Genomic DNA, 22,324 nt, shown 5'->3' on the forward strand with positions numbered 1-22,324 from the left:
AGACAATGAGGCAGTGATCACTGAGATCCTGGTTGAAGACAGCAGAAGTGTATTTAGTGGGTAGGTTGGTCAGGATGTGTAACGGTCGTCGTATGGAGTAGACCAAGGTGCAGCGGGTTGAGTGCTCATATTTACTTTTATTGAGACACTTAATTACAAGACAACAACAACACAAGAAAACAAGCAGTCTTGCAGGCTAAACACAGCAGTGCAAAAACAACTTCCCACAAAAGATAGGTGAAAAAAGGGCTACCTAAGTATGACTCCCAATCAGCAACAACGATGTACAGCTGTTCCTGATTGAGAGCCATACCAGGCCAACAAAGAAATACACAACATAGAAAAACCATAGAAATACAAAACATAGAACAATACCCAAAAACCCCAGAACACATAAAACAAACACCCCTCTTACATAAGAACATATCCCAACAAACCCCGAACCACATAAAACAAACACCCCCTGCCACGTCCTGACCAAACTACAATAACAAATAACCCCTTTACTGGTCAGGACGTGACAGGATGATATCTATGAGGGTGCCCGTGTTTACGGATTTGGGGTTGTACCTGGTAGGTTCATTGATAATTTGTGTGAGATTGAGGGCATCTATCTTAGATTGTAGGACGGCCGGGGTGTTAAGCATGTCCCAGTTTAGGTCACCTAACAGTACGAGCTCTGAAGATAGATGGGGGGCAATCAATTCACATATGGTATCCAGGGCACAGCTGGGGGCAGAAGGTGGTCTATAACAAGCAGAAACGGTGAGAGACTTGTTTCTGGAAAGGTGGATTGGATGGATTGGGTGGAGATGGAGGAACTCTCTCTCTCAATTCAATTAAATGGCCTTATTGGCATGGGAAACATATGTTTACATTGCCAAAGCAAGTATCACAACCCTAGAATCACAATCCAGGCTGTATCACAACCAGGGAGGCACACAAATGGCCCAGCGTGTAGGCCGTCATTGTAAATAAGAATTTGTTCTTAACTGACTTGCCTAGTTAAATAAAGGTTAAAAAGAAGAAAAAAAATGAAAAAAAAATGAAATCAAAAATCAAAAATATACAGTAAACATTACACTCACAAAAGTTCCAAAGGAATAGAGATATTTCAAATGTCATGTTATGGCTATATGCAGTGTTGTAACTATGTGCAAATAGCTAAAGTCTCTCTCTCTATATATATATCTATCTATCTTGTCTGTTGAAGGACTCTTGTCGCGTTTCTATAACTTGTTGGAACTAGGAAACTCGTAAATGTCAGATTTGCTAACTGGTTGTAGTTATACACGTGCCACGTTCAACGAATCAGCAAGTCGGACATTCCCGAATTTCCTAGTTCCGACTAGCTAGCACAACCACGTCCACACGTCAGAGAGCGATGTCAAAATAGAGGGAAATAAAGAAAATAATTTGGGGGGACAAAAGAGAGAGGAACTATGAAGCGCTGAGATTGCAGCGATTTTTTTCCACCAACATCTGGATTTGAGTTTTTGAACAGATTTGTAAGATTATATATATATTTGTTACATGTATTTAATGATTTTTGCTACCACAAAGGATTTGTTGTGTAGAATTTGAAGTGTGGCAAGAAAGTATCCATGAGGGCATATTAGTGGCATATTATTTTGGTTTTTAAAGATCATCCCGACGGATTATAATTGATAACGTGGAAAACCAATAGAAGCAATCCCGTTGTGAGGTTCTCTATATCTCCTATTTTTTTGGGTAACTCGCACATATAGAGGAATGTTACCCCGGCTTGAGAAGGTGATCCAGCTCCTGACGCTGACGTGCGGACTGTTCTTTGGAGTTGTTTCAACGGAAAACGAAGTAAAAGCAGAGGTAAATCATTAAGACAACATGCAGAAACTCAAAAACTATTTAAGAACTATTTAAAAGTATAATAAGACAGACATTGCTTAAGGTTTATACTGGAAGGATGGGAGTATATATCAACTACTATGTGTTATTGCCAATAGTGTCTAGTTTCTGTACCAGTCTTCATAATTGGCACTATTTTCTTTCTCTTGGTCTTTCATGATGGGGTGGCATGATCTTTAAATTGAGGGCAATTGAAAGGCAAGGTTAAAACCAGTGAACATTTCGGTAGAATCTGAAAAAGAGATGAAAATGCAAATAATAGCCAGAAAAATAACATGACTGATTTTGTGGTTTAAAAGAGAAAGAAGTGAGAAGGGGTAAAAGCGTTGGGGGAGTACAGAGTTGTGAAAATTCACGTCAGCTGCTTTGTTCTAAGAACCTGGGGGCTGTGGTTGTGTGTGTGTGTGTGTGTGTGTGTGTGTGTGTGTGGGCGGGGGGGGGGGGGGGGGGTAATGGTTTTCATCTGTACTGAGTTATGGTAGAGAGAGACTGGAGACTGTCTTCCCTGTGGCTCAGTTGGTAGAGCATGGTGTTTGCAACGCCAGCGTGGTGTGTGCAACGCCAGGGTTGTGGGTTCGATTCCCACGGGGGGCCAGTACAAAAAAATATATAAAAAAAATATTTAAAAAATGCATGAAATGAAATGTATGCATTCACTACTGTAAGTCGCTCTGGACAAGAGCGTCTGCTGAATGACTAAAATGTAAATGGAGAGGAAGCTGTTCTCTCTTTTAGCAAACTGGACACGAAGACTGTCTGGCGCAACAGAGGCATCATACCCATTGGAACTGGTGGGACACTACTAAAGTATAGCCTACACAAACACTATATTGTGTCAAAGTGTCCCTTCAAAATTATTAGGTGACATGATGCCTCTGAGTTGGGTTAATTCTAGATCTGTTCTTCAAGAATTCCAGATCTCTCTATCTACCCATCCCAGTGTGCTTTTAGATACATCCCAAACCATCAAGAATAACCAACATTAGCCATGACTGCAATAGCCAATGGCCAAGTCAAAGGTATCCAAAGGTGCTCATGCATTTCTCCTAGTCTTTTCAGTGCTGGCCCTCCCTGGTCTACACATAGAGGTTGTTCTTATTAAGAAAGACAGGATGCTTGGAAGAACTCAGGTCCTGACTCAGTGACCACAAACAGCTGGTGTCTGAGCCAGCCAGACATGGTGGACGGCCGAAATGGCACCCTATTCTTTATGCAGTCAGCCAGACATGGTCAACCACTGGTTGCACCGTCAGTCAGAAATGCCCGGGAGACTCTCCATTTATCAGGCCACAGTTTAGTGGACCAATCAATACAACATCTATAACCCTGTGATAATAGTGTAATAACTGCACACACAACACTGAGACAGTAATAAAGCATGCACACTGTCACAATAAGACTGCAGATGTTGATGCTGGGTCCATGACAGATCTAGGCTCAGTTTACCCATTCCAAATCCTACCCATAATGCCACCCGAAGGCCCATCAAATTTGCCCATGCTCCTACAGGAGTAGGCAGATTACCCAACCCCAAATCCCAAGGAATGCCATAAACAAGATGGAAAAATCTGACCCCGGAACAGCAGTTGAGGGAAACTTCTACCTACTCTGCCCAGAGCAGCCAATGATGGAAGATGGGATTATCACTAATTAACGGTTTCTGGTTTACATCACCTGTGTGTAGTACACTGTATGTAACGGCAACCTATGATGAATACGACGTCTGTTGTGTGGGAGGGATAAAAGAACAGAGCACGAGAGTGACGCATAGGCTAAATAATGGATAGGGTTGAGATGAGAGGATGGGATGTTGATTTTATGCTGACAAATTCTGATTTACGGTATGAAAGCACAGAACTAAGTAGGAGTAGAATTTTCGGACATTCCTTTTAGTGATTTAGTATTAAGTCACTGCCCGCGGAGTCCAACTTGATAGGCCAGGGAGGCTAAGCCTACAATTTAACTTAAAGCTGTGATGAGTGAGGAGAATATCTTAGCAAATATTCACAGTCATGGGCTTCTCTTAAGATCGAGCTGCGCTTTTTGAAATGGGATTCTAACAAAAAGAGCTATACATCACAAAATATCTCTTTACTCTATATATGTACATTACATTGTGCACATACTATAAATCCAAGAAAAAAATCTCCTTTTATTTAATTTGATTCACTTTTATTAACAAAAACACCTTGTCTCACTTTTATAAAATTGCTGGTGGGACTTTATCTTAGCCAATGGAAGTGGAAAGGAATGAAAATGAGACGATCCATTTCACAGATCTCCGCAACATATGTCTGAATCTGCAAGTCCTTGAAGTTTTTTTCAAACACGATAACAGCAGACATCTGGAGGCAAGGTGACTAGCATGTCTCGGGATCACAGGGAAGAGATCGTGCCAGGGGTCCATTCCCAAATGGGTTGGGCCCATATAAATATAAATACTAGAACGGGATACATTCTCAGACCACAGTAATTTGGGGCGGAAGGTAGCCTAGTGGTTAGAGTGTTGAGCCAGTAACCGAAAGGTTGCTAGATTGAATCCCCGAGCTGACAAGGTAAAAATTCTGCCCCTGAACAAGGCAGTTAACCCACTGTTCCTAGACAGTCATAGTAAATAAGAATTTGTTCTTAACGGACTTGCCTAGTTAAATAAAGGTTAAATACATTTTTTTTAAATGGACAGTGTGGGTACCATAGAAATAGAATGAATAGTTCTATTTCTATGATCGGTATACTCAATATTGTTGCCAATCCACCCATCACAGAGCATTCACTTGAATGGGAATGTCTGCTCTATTGATTATATTTCTATGGTTAGTCTGGGTTGTTTTTGTATGGTTGAAGCACCCTGTTGGAAAAGTGCTGGCGCATGCTGTTCTACAAGTGCTCACTGTCACTTAAACATTTTCAGGCAGGAAAATATTCAGTTAATCTATCTGCCACAGGGAAAACAAACCAACCAATGGATGTCTATGGAGAGATGGTGTGTTTATCCATTACCCTCAAGTGCTCTCCTGGCAGTTTTCATCCTAGAACCCATTATTTGTATAACAGTAGACATAGAATTTAGCCTTCGTGGCCCAGATGATTAAGGGATTTGCAACTTTCCCTTTCAAGACGATTCGATATGTATCTATATACACGGGCTCCAGTATGATACAGGAACAATATGTTTTAGTTTGAAGCGATTCGGTATGAATCGATGCGATGCGATTCGATGCATAAACACAGTCATTTTCCATTCTAAATTATAATCTGCTGCTGATGGAGCTCATGAGCAGGGCCTCTCTGAGCAGGGCCTCTCTGAGCAGGGCCTCTCTGAGCTGGGCCTCTCTGAGCTGGGCCTCTCTGAGCAGGGCCTCTCTGAGCAGGGCCTCTCTGAGCAGGGCCTCTCTGAGCTGGATCTGTCTGAGCTGACTTGTGTGTGTGTGTGTGTGTGTGTGTGTGTGTGTGTGTGTGTGTGTGTGTGTGTGTGTGTGTGTGTGTGTGTGTGTGTGTGTGTGTGTGTAAATTATGTCTATGTGGTGTATAGGCACCTGAGCTGAGCCATAACGGAAACTGGGAATCCACCCCCCCCCCATCAACCACAAATTAATTTGTGCAGATTAAAAGTGTTAGAGCAATTAATGTATCAATATTTATCTTTAAAAAATAGCTATGACATAGCCAATGAATATATAGCACAACTTTATGTAACCCCGTCTCATAATCAAATGGTATAGACCAGGTACTCCCAAACTACCCCCAGGGTACCTGCAATGCCGTCGGGGGTACGCCAAATAATTTATTTTTATGTTAAAAAAATTATTATTATAAAAAACAAATCTTCACATTTTCAAACAGTCCATTTATATTTTCCAATGGGACTATACATTTGGTTGAGTTTTTTTTCTCGCCCGAGTAGCCTCGTTTCACTGCCAAAAATAAAATGAAACCGTCTAGTGTTCAACAAAATAACAACACAATGCCAAATACAGGTAGCCTAGACAAATAATTAACATCCAATCACATTAACCGTTACTCTCTCGCAGGAATTCCACTAACGGTCCGTATGTAGCCAAACGTAGCTGCTGCTCATTCCATTTGCTCGAAAATGGATAAATGGTTCAGTAAAGTAAGGCCCACGTCCATAGAGACACATACCAGCTCTACTGGAAGTACTGCTACTACCAGCAGTACTACATCTACACCTGTAGACGACAAGTTGTTCTGCTTCCACGAGCACATCCAATGCTAGCATCAGTCATTCTACATTTGCTGTTAGCCCAGCTAGCATGGACACTGACAGTTGTGAATCTCATGCAGCCGAAGAGCTACTGCCCCCTTACTCAGGAAAGCACCGAACGACAGACAGGGACGTTGGACCATCGAAGAGGCGCAAATATGATGAGAACTACATTGATTTGGTGTTTACTTATATTGGGAGTAGTGCCTTTCCTCAGCCACAGTGTGTTATATGTGCAAAATTACTATCTCACAACTCGATGAAACCTTCACTCTTGCGCAGACATTTAGAAACAAAACATGCCAATTTGAAAAATAAGCCACAGGAGTTTTTCATCAAACACTGTTTCATGACGCATCAGTGACATGGCAGGAGATGTTTTGAAGCAGTTACTGCTTCACATACAAGCCAGTGAATTCTATGTGTTACAGCTGGATGAGTCAACAGACGTGGCGGGCCTGGCACAGCTCCTGGTATATGTCTGTTAACGTTTATGTGGGGTCAATTAAGGAAGACATCCTCTTCTGCAATCCACTGGAAAACAGGACAACAGTGGAGGATATTTTTTAAGTATTGGACAGCTTTGTGACACCAAATGGACTTTGGTAGTTAAGATGTGTTGGTATCTGTACTGATGGCGCAAAAGCCATGACAGGGAGACAACGCATGTGCAAGCAGTTGCTCCTGACGCCACTTGGGTACACTGCAGCATCCACCGAGGGGCTCTTGCTGCCAAGGGAATGCCTGACCGCTTGAAAGACGTTTTGGATACTACAGTGAAAATGGTTAACTTTGTTAAAGCAAGGCCCCTGAACTCTCGTGTATTTTCTGCACTATGCAATGATATGGGCAGCGACCATGTAACACTTTTACAACGTACAGAAGGCTGGTTGTCAAGGGGCAAAGTATTGACACGTTTTTTTTTTAAATTGAGAGACGAGCTTTAAGTTTTCTTTACTGACCATAATTTTCACTTGTCTGACTGCTTGCATGATGACGAGTTTCTCACACGACTGGCCTATCTGGGTGATGTTTTTTCTCACCTGAATGATCTGAATCTAGGATTACAGGGACTCTCCACAACTATATTCAATGTGCGGGACAAAATTGAGGCTATGATTAAGAAGTTGGAGCTCTTCTCTGTCTGCATTAACAAGGACAACACACAGGTCTTTCCATCATTGTATTGTTTATGTGTGCAAATTAACTCAAGTTTACAGACAATGTCAAATGTGATATAGCGAAACACCTGAGTGAGTTGGGTGGGCAATTACGCAGGTACTTTCCTGAAACGGATGACACAAACAACTGGATTCGTTATCCCTTTCATGCCCTGCCTCCAGTCCACTTACCGATCTCTGAACAAGAGAGCCTCATCGAAATTGCAGCAAGCGCTTATGTGAAAATTGAATTTAATCAGAATCCACTGCCAGATTTCTGGATTGGGCTGTGCTCAGAGTATCCTGCCTTGGCAAATCGCGCTGTTAAGACACTGATGCCCTTTGCAACCACGTACCTATATGAGAGTGGACTCTCGGCCCTCACTAGCATGAAAACTAAATACAGGCACAGACTGTGTGGGGAAAAAGACTGAGACTCTCTCCAATACAACCCAACATTGCAGAGTTATGTGCATCTTTTCAAGCACACCCTTCTCATTAACCTGTGGTGACTTATTCACAATTTTTGATGAACAGATAAAGTTTTATATGTAAGATGGCTAAATAATTATATTATTTTATTATATTATTATTTGTGCCCTGGGCCAATAAGAGCTCTTTGTCACTTCCCACGAGCCGGGTTGTGACAAAAACTCACACTCATTCTTATGTTTAATAAATGTATTGTATAGTGTGTGTGTGGCAGGCTTACATTGATGGCAAAAAACAACATTTGAGAGTGCGCTGACCCTGGTGCAGTACGCAGCTCGAGGTTGAATGTTTGAAGGGGTACGGGACTATAAAAAGTTTGGGAACCACAGGTTTAGACTGTTTGGAAGTTGATGGACTATCCTGCTTCGACCATGCAGTGCAGGTAGAAACAGTTTGACCATGCAGTGCAGGTAGCATGCAGTGCAGGTAGTAAAAGTTTGACCATGCAGTGCAGGTAGAAAAGGTTTGACCATGCAGTGCAGGTAGAAACAGTTTGACCATGCAGTGCAGGTAGCATGCAGTGCAGGTAGTAAAAGTTTGACCATGCAGTGCAGGTAGAAAAGGTTTGACCATGCAGTGCAGGTAGAAAAGTTCGACCATGCAGTGCAGGTAGAAAAAAGTTTGACCATGCAGTGCAGGTAGAAAATGTTCGACCATGCAGTGCAGGTAGAAAAGTTTGACTATGCAGTGCAGGTAGCACATGTTCGACCATGCAGTGCAGGTAGAAAAGTTTAACCATGCAGTGCAGGTAGAAAAGGTTTGACCATGCAGTGCAGGTAGAAAAGTTCGACCATGCAGTGCAGGTAGAAAAAAGTTTGACCATGCAGTGCAGGTAGAAAATGTTCGACCATGCAGTGCAGGTAGAAAAGTTTGACTATGCAGTGCAGGTAGCGCATGTTCGACCATGCAGTGCAGGTAGAAAAGTTTAACCATGCAGTGCAGGTAGAAAATGTTCGCCCATGCAAGGTAGGTAGAAAAGTTTTACCATGCAGTGCAGGTAGAAGATGTTCGACTATGCAGTGCGGGTAGAAAAAGTTCGACCATGCAGTGCAGGTAGAAAAAGTTTGACCATGCAGTGCAGGTAGAAAAAGTTTGACCATGCAGTGCAGGTAGAAAAGGTTTGACCATGCAGTGCAGGTAGAAAAAGTTCGACCATGCAGTGCAGGTAGAAAAAGTTTGACTATGCAGTGCAGGTAGAAAAAGTTCGACCATGCAGTGCAGGTAGAAAAGGTTTGACCATGCAGTGCAGGTAGAAAAAGTTCGACCATGCAGTGCAGGTAGAAAAAGTTTGACCATGCAGTGCAGGTAGAAGATGTTCGACTATGCAGTGCACCTACTAAAAGGGATTTGCAGTCCTCGTAATGAAATGATCAACTTTACCCTGTATGTCTCAAAATGACCACATATACTGATTGTTTCAAGCAAAACTACCAAAACTATTGCCGATGGTGAACCTGAACAATCAAAATCAAATCTAATGTAAGCCCTGATCAGCATGTAGCAAACTGCGCACATCAAGCAGTTTGACTAGACCACTGATATTGCCTGGGGTCGTTTGGTATGCAAAGTGACTTGTAGATCAATGACTGTCAACATAATTACGTGCTCAGTTCAACCCTGAAGGAGAGGACGCAGTTGTCACAAAAGATGAGAGGTATTTTCGGAAGGTAGAAAGAATTGCAAACCGACGATTTGTAATGTTTGAATGGATTTTCTTACCGATGCATGATCGGTTTGGGGCCCCCCGGACTTATGCACTCATATCTTAAACTATTTCATCAGGGACCGATGTGTATCGGTGAATCGTTACATCCCTATATGAACCCAGGTTAGGAAATTGAGGCTCATAAACTGAACTCATAGGCTTTGAAACAATATGCATAGGACACCTACGGTTTGGTTGGGTGTAATTGTGTAGACTGGAGGCATGTGCAAGCTAGCGTCCAGTGTTGACTCGGCCATCGTGGCCACTTGAGGGATAGGCCTAAGAGTAGCCAAGTGTATAATTATGTTGTAAATGGACGCTCCTTTAGCCTAGAACACAGGTATTCTACATTGTATTACGCGTGTATATACAGTAAAAGTACTTTAGTTAGCATTAGTTAGTTAGCATTAGCGTGTAGCGCTGGTTCAGGTTGAAATGGGTCAGAGATGTGGGGACGCCACACTAGGAGGCCAGGGAGGCTAATGTGTCTCTCAGACTGAGCCGCTTACGACCAAACTCTGGTGTCTGTTTTTTCCGTTGGCACCGTCTGAAGGGGAACAACTGACTCAGTCTACTCCGTCTCCCTCAATATAAAATTCAACTTTAATACTCCTGTCCCCTATTTTCTGACCCTTTTCTTATTTAATTATTCTATTTTTTAAACATCTTCATCCCCCGTTTCTTTCTCACTTTCCTTCATTGTCGTTCCATACGTCAATCCCAATTAACGTTTTATTTTCCTTTTCTCCGTTTTTTTCTTCTCTCTCGCTCTCTCTGTCTCTCTCAGCATCAGTGAACTATTAAAAAAGAGAGTCGGGAAAAGATACCACTAATTCCACTGCCTAAAGAAAACCAGATCCACTATAAAAGACATGTGGACTGAGAGGGCTGACTGAGAGGACTGAAGACAGCTCTTTTCAGTTTGCTTGAAACCCAAATATCTGCAGTATCTTCACGCTTGGCAGAATTGCTTCTTGCTAAATACCTTATGGTATATATTGGTAAGTTAGTCTAGAGGCCAGCTATTTAAACTTGCAGTAAGCATGGTCAAATTACCAACTGGGCTTGGGCCCATTGATCATCAGTTATCATATTAAAAACGGCAAACATTTGCCTCCACCTTATGGAACGTTTTGTAGAATTGCAGAAAATTAGCAGAAAAACTGCAACAACAAAAAATAGAGGGGGGGGGGGGGCACCCCCATCAAAGTTTCACATCCCTGGTAGTATACAGTAGGTACTAGTACATTATCAGGCTACTTCATCCTCAGGGTGACTAATACTTTCATGAGTGTCTGACCAATAGTGGCACCTGATCTGACTTGTCATATCATTTGATGTGATGGCATTATTAGTCACATCTGGAATCACTATCTGCTGGTTTAAATGAATGACAGATGTTACTAATGTTGGAACGGATCTATATTTGTCATCAATCTACTCATGATTTTATTTTGCAGGTTACACAGCCTGTCTTTGTTGAAATGCATTTCCTTAGAATGTATGAATCGCTGCAAATTGCGTAACTTATAGGGGCTTGCGTCTGTTTACTAAAATCGCAGTTACATGACCCTAGGCTATGACCACACACACATGGGTTTGTAGTTACCCCGAAACTGGCAATAAGCGACGTAGAAGTCCTACTAAATAGAACCTTTGACTGGAACTGCTGCTGGGAGTTCCAGAGGAGAGTTGCATGATGGGATAGCTGACGTTGTCAGAGGGGATGTGAGGCTTTGGGAGATAGAAAGAGAGAGCAGAGAGAGGAGAGGGGGCAAGAGCAGAAAGAGGAGAGAGCAGAGGGTGGGGGACAAGTGGGGGAGAGAGGAGACCAAGATAGAGAGCGAGAGAAGGAGAGGTAGACTGAGAGAGAAGGGGAGCGAGGGGAGAGGGAGTCTTCTCGGTGTGGGGGAAACTTTTCATCCTGACTGAGCTGAGAGTGTTTTCACAGAGCCAGACGCATCACCGCAGTGGAGCCGCAGCACACACTAGGAGCAGTCAGATAGAGAGATGGAGAGAGGGGGGGGGGAGAAAGATGGAGAGAGAGAGAGAGGGAGCTTGGAGGGAGGTAGATATACAGACATGGAGAGAGGTTGTTGGAGGTGGGGACCAGATGGATTGATACAGTGTGTAGGTCTTGCTGAAAGAGGGGGCTGGTTGCAGTACTGACGTGAGCGAAGGGAGAGTTTACCTCACTCTGCAGCCTATAATTGAACCTTGTTTTTCACCCTGTCTGCTGTGGCTGTGTGTGGTAATATCTCTGCCCAGGTACAAGCCAGCCATTTCCTCAATCTTACTCTCTTACACTCCTCTCTTTTTCCTCCCTCATTTAAATTCAACTCTTCTCGATATTAAAAAAGGCCTCTCATCTAAAACGACATGAGAGACATTCTAGGAAAAAGGAAGGCTGACTATATTCACCCGACTGACTATAAAATGTATGCTATTACATAGACACACATGGTTGGGGGTTTGAAGAGAAAAGGAGATAGAGAGAGAGATGGAATGAGTTAGAGAGAGGGTTGGGTTTTTTCTGGGATTACAGAAGAATTCTCTGTAATTCCACTGACTGAATTTGTGGAAAAGATTGAGACACTCACTGACTGCCTGTCTGTGCAGCGCGCGCACACACACACACACACACACACACACACACACACACACACACACACACACACACACACACACACACACATAAACAAACTTGTCCATGATGTTTGATAACATGACATCGGACTAGAATGAATCATCTCCATTAGGTTGATGTTTGTCTGAGTATCTCTCTCTCTCTCTCTCTCTCTCTCTCTCTCTCTTCTTTCTCTCTCTCGCTCTCTCTCTCTCTCTCTCTCTCTCCCTCTCTCTCTCTCTCTCTCTCCTCTCTCTCTCTCTCTCTCTCTCTCTCTCCTCTCTCTCTCTCTCTCTCAGCTCCGCATGACTGCTCTTGTATTTGAGAGCGAGACAGGTGAAAGTTTAGCACTTCTTGGTCAGACATTTGACTGAAACGCCATACCCAGCTAGCGCATAACGTTCTGAGAACCATATGTTCCTTACATCTTGGTGAGAGCGTGGTCGTCCTATGGTTATTTTGCATACAACCTTCTTACAACTTCTTATGGTTCTACTGTGATTTATTCGGCTCGATTCTCTTCCCTCATCTCCCCTTACAATCCCACAACAAAGTCACAATTTCCTTTTAAAATGCCCAGCATAAGCTAAGGAGCAAGTTTTTAATGTGTATACATGGAATTACATTGTAGTAACTCTTGCAATAAGAATTGTTTTTGGTATAATTCAGTGTGTGTGTGTGTGTGTGTGTGTGTGTGTGTGTGTGTGTGTGTGTGTGTGTGTGTGTGTGTGTGTGTGTGTGTGTGTGTGTGTGTGTGTGTGTGTGTTCAGTCTGACCAATCTCTGTCTGTTTGCTGTTGTAAGGAAGGGAGTGTGTGTTCCTGGGTACAACACGGTTTTGGTTCAATGTCAGCTTTGCATCGGTTTATTCAAACACTGGATACTGAACTCCCATCCACCCACCCAGATCTCTCTCTCTCGCTCTCCCTCTCTCTCTCTCTCTCTCTCTCTCTCTCTCGTTCTTTCTTTTTCAATCTCCCTCTGTCACCCTCACACACGCACGTTCAGACAAGCACCGTAAGTAGGCAAACAGGCACACCCACCGATATTGACACACATGTACACACAAAACATTCTTTACAATGACATCCTGGGTCGGTTTCTGTGTTGTTTCTGGCTGATGGAAATGGTGGGAAAATCCAGAGAAAGAGAGAGAGGAATGAGGGGAGAGAGAGAGATGTGTGTGTATCTGTGTGTGTGTGTGTGTGTCCTTTCCTACCATTATCTTCAAAGACATTGTATTGTCCAGAGTCTAACTGTCTCTACCCTCCCCTCTCTCCTCTCTCCTCCCCAGGTGTGGCTTCAGCAGTATGGCTACCTGCCCCCAGGGGACATCCGAGCCCAGGCTATCCGCTCCCCCAAGTCCATCAATACGGCCATCACAGCCATGCAGAAGTTCTACGGCCTCGCCGTCACCGGATCTATGGACACCAACACCCTACAGTGAGTCCTGGGTGACCAAGACAAAGTCAAAGAATGCAAATATTATGCGCATAACTTATTGATAAAGATTCATGCTGTTGGCTGTTTTTAAAGTACCCGTGAGAATTGTATACACAACACTTTAAGTGATGTCATTACTAAACCCATTTATAAGCTCTAATGATTTACTCAGATATTTGTTTGTTTGTTTTACCTTTATTTAACTAGGCAAGTCAGTTAAGAACAAATTCTTATTTTCAATGATGGCCAATGAACAGTGGGGCAGAACAACAGATTTGCACCTTGTCAGCTCGGGGATTCAAACTTGCAACCTTTCAGTTACTAGCCCAACGCTCTAACCAGTAGGCTACCCTGCCGCCCCAAAATATAGACATTGTACAGTTTGTAACATGGTAAAGGTAACAAACAGGTGTGTCTTGCTGTTGCCAGGGCGATGAAGCGGCCGCGTTGTGGCGTACCAGACAAGTTTGGATCTGAGCTGAAGAGCAACCTGAGGAGGAAGAGATACGCCGTACAGGGGCTGAAGTGGGACAAACAAGATGTCACTTTCAGGTAAGACTACACAGCTTTACTACTACAACACCGCTAATATATACGCAGTGAGCTTTACGTCCTCTTAAGTCTTTAAAGTTCACTTTTCACATATAAGAATTACACATACAGTATAAATAAAATATTTATCTCAAGTAACTTGTTAGATCTCCTAGAATTCTTAAGGAATATTAATCAGTCAAAACGGAATCATTGCATCGAGCAAAGGTTGCACAAACACAACCAATACACATTTGAGAAGATATTATTAAATATTTTATCTTTAAAACGTCAAATCTGCTATTTCCTTCCTTTCCCTCACCTAGCATACAGAACTACACCCCTAAGATTGGGGAACACGCCACATACGAGGCTATCCGCCGGGCGTTTAAGGTGTGGGAGGCCGCCATCCCTCTCCGTTTCCGTGAGATCCCTTACAGCCACATCAGGGACAAGGTCGACAAGTACGCTGACATCATGCTCTCGTTCTCCGAGGGTTTCCACGGCGACAGCACGCCGTTCGATGGCGAGGGCGGCTTCCTGGCCCACGCGTACTTCCCCGGGAACGGGATAGGGGGCGACACGCACTTTGACAATGCCGAACCCTGGACTACCGGCTACGTCGACCAAGGGGGTAAGAGACAAGGGAAATGGGGAGGAGGGGGGAAGAGGAAAGTGAGGGAGAAGGTGAGCAGGGGAGGCTGGTGGGAGGAGCTATAGGAGGACGGGCTCATGGTAATAGCTGGAACTGAACAGATGGAACGTGTCAAACACGTGAAAACCACATTTGACTGCGTTCCATTTATCCCATTCCAGCCATTACCATGAGCCCGTCCTCCTATAGCTCCTCCCACCAGCCTCCTCTGAAGGTGAGAGATTACCAGAAAGAGGAGTGAGAGCTGGAAGAGGGGCGAGACCAGGGGAGAGAGGAGATGAGAAGCGAAAGGGGGGGAAAGAGAAGAGGTGTAGACTTATACAGGAGGTACAGGGAGTGGGAGCGAGTGAAAATAGACGCCTGAGTGTTTTTCACTGGGTTGTCTGGAAGTCGGAATTCAGTCAGTCTGAATTACACAGTACTGTTAGGGCGCGTCTGTACTTTGTTTGGTAAACGTGCTACATTTACTCTCTTTTCAAACTGTCTTTTCCCTCTTCCCACCTGCTTCTTCCTCCTCTCTCTCTACTCTCTATCTCTCTCTCTCTACCTCTGTAGGTAATGATGTGTTCCTGGTGGCGGTCCATGAGTTGGGTCACGCCCTGGGTCTAGAACACTCCAACGACCCGTCTGCCATCATGGCTCCATTCTATCAGTGGATGGACACAGAGAACTTCCAGCTGCCTGATGACGATCGCCACGGCATCCAGGCAATCTATGGTAAACTCCTACACTCTTACAAAGAGGGTTCCGAAAGGGTTCTTCAGCTGTCCCCATAGGAGAACCCTTTTTTATTCCAGGTAGAATCCTTTTTGGTTCCTAGTATAACTATTTTGGGTTCCATGTAGAACCCTCTGTGGAAAGGGTTCTACATGGAACTCAAAAGGGTTCTACCTGGAACAAAAGGGTTCACCCAGGGGAACAGCCGAAGAACCCTTTTAGGTTCTAGATAGCACCTTCATTTCTAAGAGTGTAGTTTCATGGAATGTGGTAGCAATGTTCTTAGAAAGTTCTAGCAATGTTCTTAGGAAGTTCTAGCAATGTTCCTGGAATGTTACAGCAATATTTAATACAAACTGTCTCTCTGTAATTATTCAGGAATGCTAAAAGGGCGGGAAGTTCTTATCTAGTTCACAGAAAGAAGGACTTCACATTCATTTTGTCAACTCAGTTCTCACTCATTATCTCTCAAGTCCACCTCCGGTTATCGTCTTTCCTCATTTTGTCTTGAATGTGTCCGACCCCAGGGTCGTCCGGAGCTCCCCCCCCTCCCCCCCGCCCCACCAGACCCTCCAAACCAGACCACCCCGGACACGGACCAGATGTCTGTGAGGGACACTTCGACACCATCGCCATCCTCAGGGGGGAGATGTTTGTCTTTAAGGTAAATATGGAACACATAAACTACTACATAGACTAACACATAACCACACTGAAACACATGGCACAGAAATACACACATATTGGCATATAGTGTATTCGGAAAGTATTCAGACCTCTTGAATTTTCCATATTTTGTTACGTTTTTTGTTAGTTTTTTTCCTAATCAATCAAACACAACAGCCGATAATGACAAAGCGAAAACTGAAATATCACATTGACATAAGTATTCAGACCCTTTATTTTGTTGAACCACGTTTGGCAGCGATTACAGCCTCAAGTCTTCTTGGGTATGACGCTACAAGCTTCGCACACCTGTATTTGGGGAGTTTCTCCCATTCTTCTCTGCAGATTCTCTCTGTCAGGTTGGATGGGGAGCATTGCTGCATAGCTATTTTCAGGTCTCTCCAGAGATCTGAAGTCCAGGCTCTGGCTGGGCCACTCAAGGACATTCAGAGACTTGTCCCGAAGCCACTCCTGCGTTGTCTTGGCTGTGTGCTTAGGGTCGTAGTCCTGTTGGAAGGTGAACCTTCGCCCCAGGCTAAGGTCCTGAGCGCTCTAGAGCAGATTTTCATTAACGATCTCTCTGTACTTTGCGCCGTTCATTTTTCCCTCGATCCTGACTAGTCTCCCAGTCCCTGCCGCTGAAAAACATCCCACAGCATGATGCTGCCACCACCATGCTTCACCGTAGGGATGATGCCAGGTTTCCTCCAGACGTGACGCTTGGCATTCAGGCCAAAGAGTTCAATCTTGGTTTCATCAGACCAGAGAATCTTGTTTCTCATGGTCTGAGAGTCTTTAGGTGCCTTATGGCAAACTCCAAGCGGGCTGTCATGTGCCTTTTATTGAGGAGTTGCTTCTGTCTGGCCACTCTACCATAAAGGCCTGATTGGTGGAGTGCTGCAGAGATGGTTGTCCTTCTGGAAGGTTCTCCCATCTCCACAGAGGAACTTTGGAGCTCTGTCAGAGTGACCATTGGGTTCTTGGTCATCTCCCTGACCAAGGACCTTCTCCCCCAATTGCTCAGTTTGGTTGGGCGGCCAGCTCTAGGAAGTGTCTTGGTGGCTCCAAACTTCTTCCATTTAAAAATTATGGAGGCAACTCTGTTCTTATGGACCTTCAATACTGCAGAAATGTTTTGGTACCCTTCACCATTTCTGTGTCTCGACACAATCCTGTCTCGGAGCTCTGCGGACAATTCCTTTGACCTCATGGCTTGGTTTTTGGTCTGACATGCACTGTCAACTGTGGGACCTTATATAGACAGGTGTGTGCCTTTCCAAATCATGTCCAATCAATTTCATTTACCACAGGTGGACTCCAATCAAGTTGTAGAAACATCTCAAGGATGATCAATGGAAACAGGATGCACCTGAGCTCATTTTCGAGTCTCATAGCTAAGGGTCTGAATACTTATGTAAATAAGGTATTTCTGTTTTTATGCTAACATTTCGAATAACCTTTTTTCGCTTTGTCATTATGGGGTATTGTGTGTAGATTGATGGGGCAAAAAAAATTTTCATACATTTTAGAATAAGGCTGTAACGTAACAAAATGTGGGAAAAGTCAAGGGGTCGGAATACTTTCCGAATGCACTGTAAATGCACTTACACCCACTGAGAAGGACTGAATGGCACATCAAGTCACTCAACTACCGAACCTATGTGTGTCTGTGTACTGCACTATGTAAACACTCTGTCTTTCTGGTGAAGGATAAGTGGCTGTGGCGTGTTCGGAACAACAAGGTGCTCCAGGGTTACCCCATGCCCATCGGTCACTTCTGGAAGGGACTGCCACCAAACATCAACGCCGCCTACGAGAGGAACGATGGCAAATTTGTATTTTTCAAGGGTAGGTTCACTTCAATTGGCAATGTCTTTTTCAGTTTTTCGCATGATGGTTTTGCGTTGTCATTGATAAGCCCATTCTAGTTACTGGTAGTCGCTCGTTGTTTTGTTTGTATATCCTTTTCAGATCTGCGTGCTTATAGATTTTCTCTCCCCTCCTCCTTCCCTCCCTCTCCCTCTTCCTCCCTCCAGGTGAAAAGTACTGGGTGTTCACAGAGTCCAGTATGGAGCAGGGTTACCCTAAGACTCTGAAGGAGCTGGGCACAGGGCTGCCCAAAGACAAGCTGGACGCTGCCCTCTTCTACACCCCCACCGGACAGACATACTACTTCAGAGGGACCAAGTGAGTCTTGTCTTTCATCCTTCATTCCTTTCTTAATTTCTTCTTTTCCCCCCCCGTGTACCTTTCTATCCGAAAAAGCAGATTCATCCGCTGTCCGTCCCTCTCGTCTTCTTTCTTCCTCTCTTTTGGTTGTTTTTCTCTCTCCCTTCCCTCTGCGTAACCTGCCTCTCTCTGTCTGTCAGGTATTACCGTTTCAATGAAGAGTCCCAGACTGTGGACAGAGACTACCCCAAACCCATCAACACATGGCAGGGTGTCCCCGACAACATTAAGGCTGCCATCATGAGCGAAGAAGGATGTAAGTGTGTCGAGGCGTGCATGTTAAAGAGGATGCTCTTTAGAGTGCCATTGAGCATTATATAAATTCAAAAGGATAAAAAGGACAGTTATTTTGTGATATTAGAGGAGGCTATCATAGACCACAGCAACACACTGCAATTTCTGAAGGTAATCATAATTAAGCAATAACGGCCCGAGGGGGTGTGGTATATGGCCAATATACCACGGCTAAGGGTTTATCTTATGCACAATGCAACGCGGAGTGTCTGGACACAGCCGTGGTATATTGCCGTGGTATATTGGCCAATAATCACAAGCCCCCGAGGTGCCTTATTGCTATTATAAACTGGTTACCCACGTAATTACAGGAGGGTTTTTTTTCCGTACCCATGGTATACAGTCTGATATGCCACGGCTGTCAGCCAATCAGCATTCAGGGCTCAAACCACCCAGTTTCTAATTAGATTTATATCGGACCTTTCGTCCTCCCTCTCTCTTTTCGAACATTCTCTCCAGCCTACACCTACTTCTACAAAGCCAACAAGTACTGGAAGTTCAACAACCAGCACATGAGGGTGGAGTCGGGCTACCCCAAGTCGGTGCTCAGCGAATGGATGGGCTGCGCGGGGGAGGAGCCGAAGAAGCGGGACGGCGAGGAGGAAGTGATCATCATCGAGGTGGAGGAGGGAGAAGGCGGGGCCACGGCAGCGGCCGTGGCGATCCCTCTCCTCCTATTGGTCTGCGTGGTCCTCACTCTGGGAGCCCTGCTGTTCTTCAGGAAGTACGGGACGCCACGACGTCTCCTCTACTGCCAGAGATCTCTACTGGACAAGGTCTAGAGACGAACTGAACGAATGAAGAAGGCAGAGGGACAGAAAGAGAGAGAGCGACTGAATGAATTGAAAGATTGAAAGAAATAGGGGTTTGGGAGGGTAAGGGTGAGGATGAGGGTGAGTAAAGTAGGTTGAAAGGAGTTGGGTTTTTAAAAGAGAAGGGGTAATGGAAGGGCTGTTGGACATGGGGGTTGGTTGGTTGGTTTGTATACGCCCCAGAAGACGAGAAAGAGGGAGGGGGACAGGGAGGAGGGAGGAGAGAGAGTCAATCAGGAAAGACAAATGTATGTTATCTATTTACATGTACAGCTCTGCGAGTTTGAAATTAGGAACAGACCCCTACACAAAACAGGAAGGAAGGAAATTATTAGATGATGATCGTGATCAACGTTCCGTGTGGTCGACACCCCATCTGCAATAAATCTACTATCACGTCTCCATGTGTCCCTCCCTCCATTCTATCTTTTCTCATTCTTCCTCTCCTAAAATCTCCATCCCATCTACTTGACGACTCCAGCTGAACTGCTGTCTGAATTACATTTGAAACCTTTACACAGCTACTTTGCGCTTTCATTTTTGGGTTCGCTCTAATGATGAAATCCAGGGCCGAACACAAACAAACGAACAGCTCTCTCTTCCTTTTCTCCTACCACGTGAGAGAAGATACTTACCCCAGTCTCTCACTGTGCTCAAGCTAGCACCATGGTCTTATCGTTGTGGTTGTATAGCGAGGAGCATGCTATGGGCACTGCCCTCGCCGCTAATGAGACGATAGAAGGGTAGATGTGAAGGTGTTGCATATTGTACACCCCTCCTGCCTTGAGTCATAGTGAGAAAGGCTAAGGTCTTGTCATAGAGGGTCAAAGACTGTTTGTATCCTACAAAAAAGGAGCTTCCCCACCCAGTTTACAAATGTATCTGAAATCGCACAGGCCCTTGGTACAGAGCCTGGTCTCAGTAAGCAGTCAAAGTTGGATGGAATTAAAGTAGCCATTTTGGCTCAACAATAAAGCCAGTGGCTCAACAATAAAGCCAGTTTCAATATTACTCCATGGAAAGGCAGTGAAGTTTCATTACATGTCACCCATTCCAAATACTAATGTATTATCGTGTTTGTTATGTTTTTGTTACTATCATTGTTATAAATGTTGTTGTTATTATTATGACTATGGTTATTATTATTATTGTTGTTGTTCTCCAGGTGTAGTCGTACAGTAAATGGTGTTTGTTGTTTTTGTACATTGTCATTTCGAGTCCTGCTGGACAGAGACAATAACGTGACAAAGATCATTAAAATGGCTCCCAAATTTCACATTTGAGTGGTGGACTTGAGCGACTTTGAAAGCGTTTCCTTTTTTTGAAACACTACTTTTCCCATTGCTTGGTTGGCATATAAGAACAATCAAACAAAACTATTTATAAGCAATTCTGATGATGCTTAATGTTTTTAAGTATTACACAAATTGAAAAAGGAAGTAGAATTGTTTTAGTAATAACAATGATAACGGTAATGATATTGATAATGATAATGATATCAATAAAAAAGGGAATTAGATTGTTTTGCCTGTTTCACCTTTTTGCATTTCATGAGTTAAAATTAAATAAAAAATATTTTCTAAAATGAGTCATGCCTTACTTTTTGGTAGCGATTTTCTGTTATTGTAACGCACACAAACACACACACCGGGGAAGAGAATGGTCTTCGGACTGACTAACAAATAGCAGCCTGGCCTCACCACTATTCAAACAGGACTAGGAATGCTGAGCAAACAACAGAATGAAGAGCTGCTTCTCTGGTTCTGTGCATTCCAACTTGTTGTTAACCAGCTATTGTTTACAGCTCACCAGGGGTCATGGGTGGAGAGGACAGCCTAGTTGAAGCTGGGAGGTTGTTTTGGACTTGGCCAGGGAGCCATGAGCCCAGGGAAATGAGAAATGGAAAAAGTGATGGAATGATCACGTTTTTCTGAGTGCAGTGTTCCAACTGAGTTCTGTTAACTACATCTGGAATTCTTAAAACATCGGAGCCTCCAGCCCCAACCGAGAGAGAGAGAGAGAGAGAGAAAGAAAGAGTGTGTTAAATTAAGAGTGAGGTGTCCAGTAAAGCTGAAATTATTTTATAGGTTTCAGGAAAAAAATCCTAAGAAACAGCCTTAACTTACTGCCACTCCTCCTCCTTCCCCCTCTATCTCACCCCGATTTCTAATTCACTCCCCCCTCTCTCTCACCCGCTGTTCTATTTATGAGGTTTCTAACAGAAACCACTGCCCCACTCACCACAAGAATCTCTGCTCTGTTTTCCCTCTCGCCACATCCCCTCTCCTTACATCTCCTCTCCTCACATCCCTACCCTTCACATCTCCTCTCGTCACATCCCCTCTCCTTACATCTCCTCTCCTCACATACCTACTCCTCACATCTCCTCTCGCCACATCCCTACTCCTCATATCCCCTACCCCTCACATCTCCTCTCGCCACATCCCCTCTCCTTACATCTCCTCTCCTCACATACCTACTCCTCACATCTCCTCTCGCCACATCCCCTCTCCTTACATCTCCTCTCCTCACATCCCTACCCCTCACATCTCCTCTCGCCACATCCCCTCTCCTTACATCTCCTCTCCTCACATCCCTACCCCTCACATCTCCTCTCGACACATCCCCTCTCCTTACATCTCCTCTCCTCACATACCTACTCCTCACATCCCCTCTCCTCACATCCCTACTCCTCATATCTCTTCTTCTCTTCTTACATCCCTACTCCTCATATCCCGCTCTCCTCACATCTCCTCTCGTCACATCTCTTCTCCTCTCCTCACATCCCTACTCCTCATATCTCTTCTTCTCTCCTCACATCCCTACTCCTCATATCCCCTACCCCTCACATCTCCTCTCGCCACATCCCCTCTCCTTACATCT

At 44.2% G+C, this 22,324-nt stretch overlaps 1 protein-coding gene across 2 annotated transcripts; it reads left to right on the forward strand.

Annotated features, from left to right (window-relative positions):
- The first annotated feature begins 1,322 nt into the window (after nt 1-1,322).
- Nucleotides 1,323-21,026, forward strand: mmp14a (matrix metallopeptidase 14a (membrane-inserted)). 2 transcript variants are annotated; one of them, XM_029760301.1, is made up of 11 exons: nt 1,323-1,508; nt 1,749-1,848; nt 13,389-13,537; nt 13,967-14,089; nt 14,395-14,702; nt 15,279-15,440; nt 15,968-16,104; nt 17,816-17,954; nt 18,143-18,293; nt 18,476-18,591; nt 19,089-21,026. In XM_029760301.1, exons 2-11 carry the CDS (start codon nt 1,753-1,755, stop codon nt 19,409-19,411), a joined length of 1,704 nt encoding a protein of 567 aa, XP_029616161.1. In that variant the 5' UTR covers nt 1,323-1,508; nt 1,749-1,752; the 3' UTR covers nt 19,412-21,026. The 2 variants fall into 2 exon arrangements, with proteins under 2 accessions (XP_029616161.1, XP_029616162.1); XM_029760302.1 differs by lacking the exons at nt 1,323-1,508; nt 1,749-1,848 and adding an exon at nt 13,180-13,223.
- The last annotated feature ends 1,298 nt before the right edge of the window (nt 21,027-22,324 follow it).

The sequence above is a fragment of the Salmo trutta genome, chromosome 8 (assembly GCF_901001165.1).
Source record: "Salmo trutta chromosome 8, fSalTru1.1, whole genome shotgun sequence".
Classification (NCBI taxonomy): domain Eukaryota; kingdom Metazoa; phylum Chordata; class Actinopteri; order Salmoniformes; family Salmonidae; genus Salmo; species Salmo trutta.

What these genes read in the sequence shown, in the direction of transcription:
- mmp14a (XM_029760301.1), top strand. Translation starts at nt 1,753, where the DNA reads ATGTTACCCCGGCTTGAGAAGGTGATCCAGCTCCTGACGCTGACGTGC. An exon ending in CGGCATCCAGGCAATCTATG is followed by an intron (nt 15,441 to 15,967) that starts GTAAACTCCTAC and finishes GTCCGACCCCAG; the next exon opens with GGTCGTCCGGAGCTCCCCCC. An exon ending in GGGAGATGTTTGTCTTTAAG is followed by an intron (nt 16,105 to 17,815) that starts GTAAATATGGAA and finishes TTTCTGGTGAAG; the next exon opens with GATAAGTGGCTGTGGCGTGT.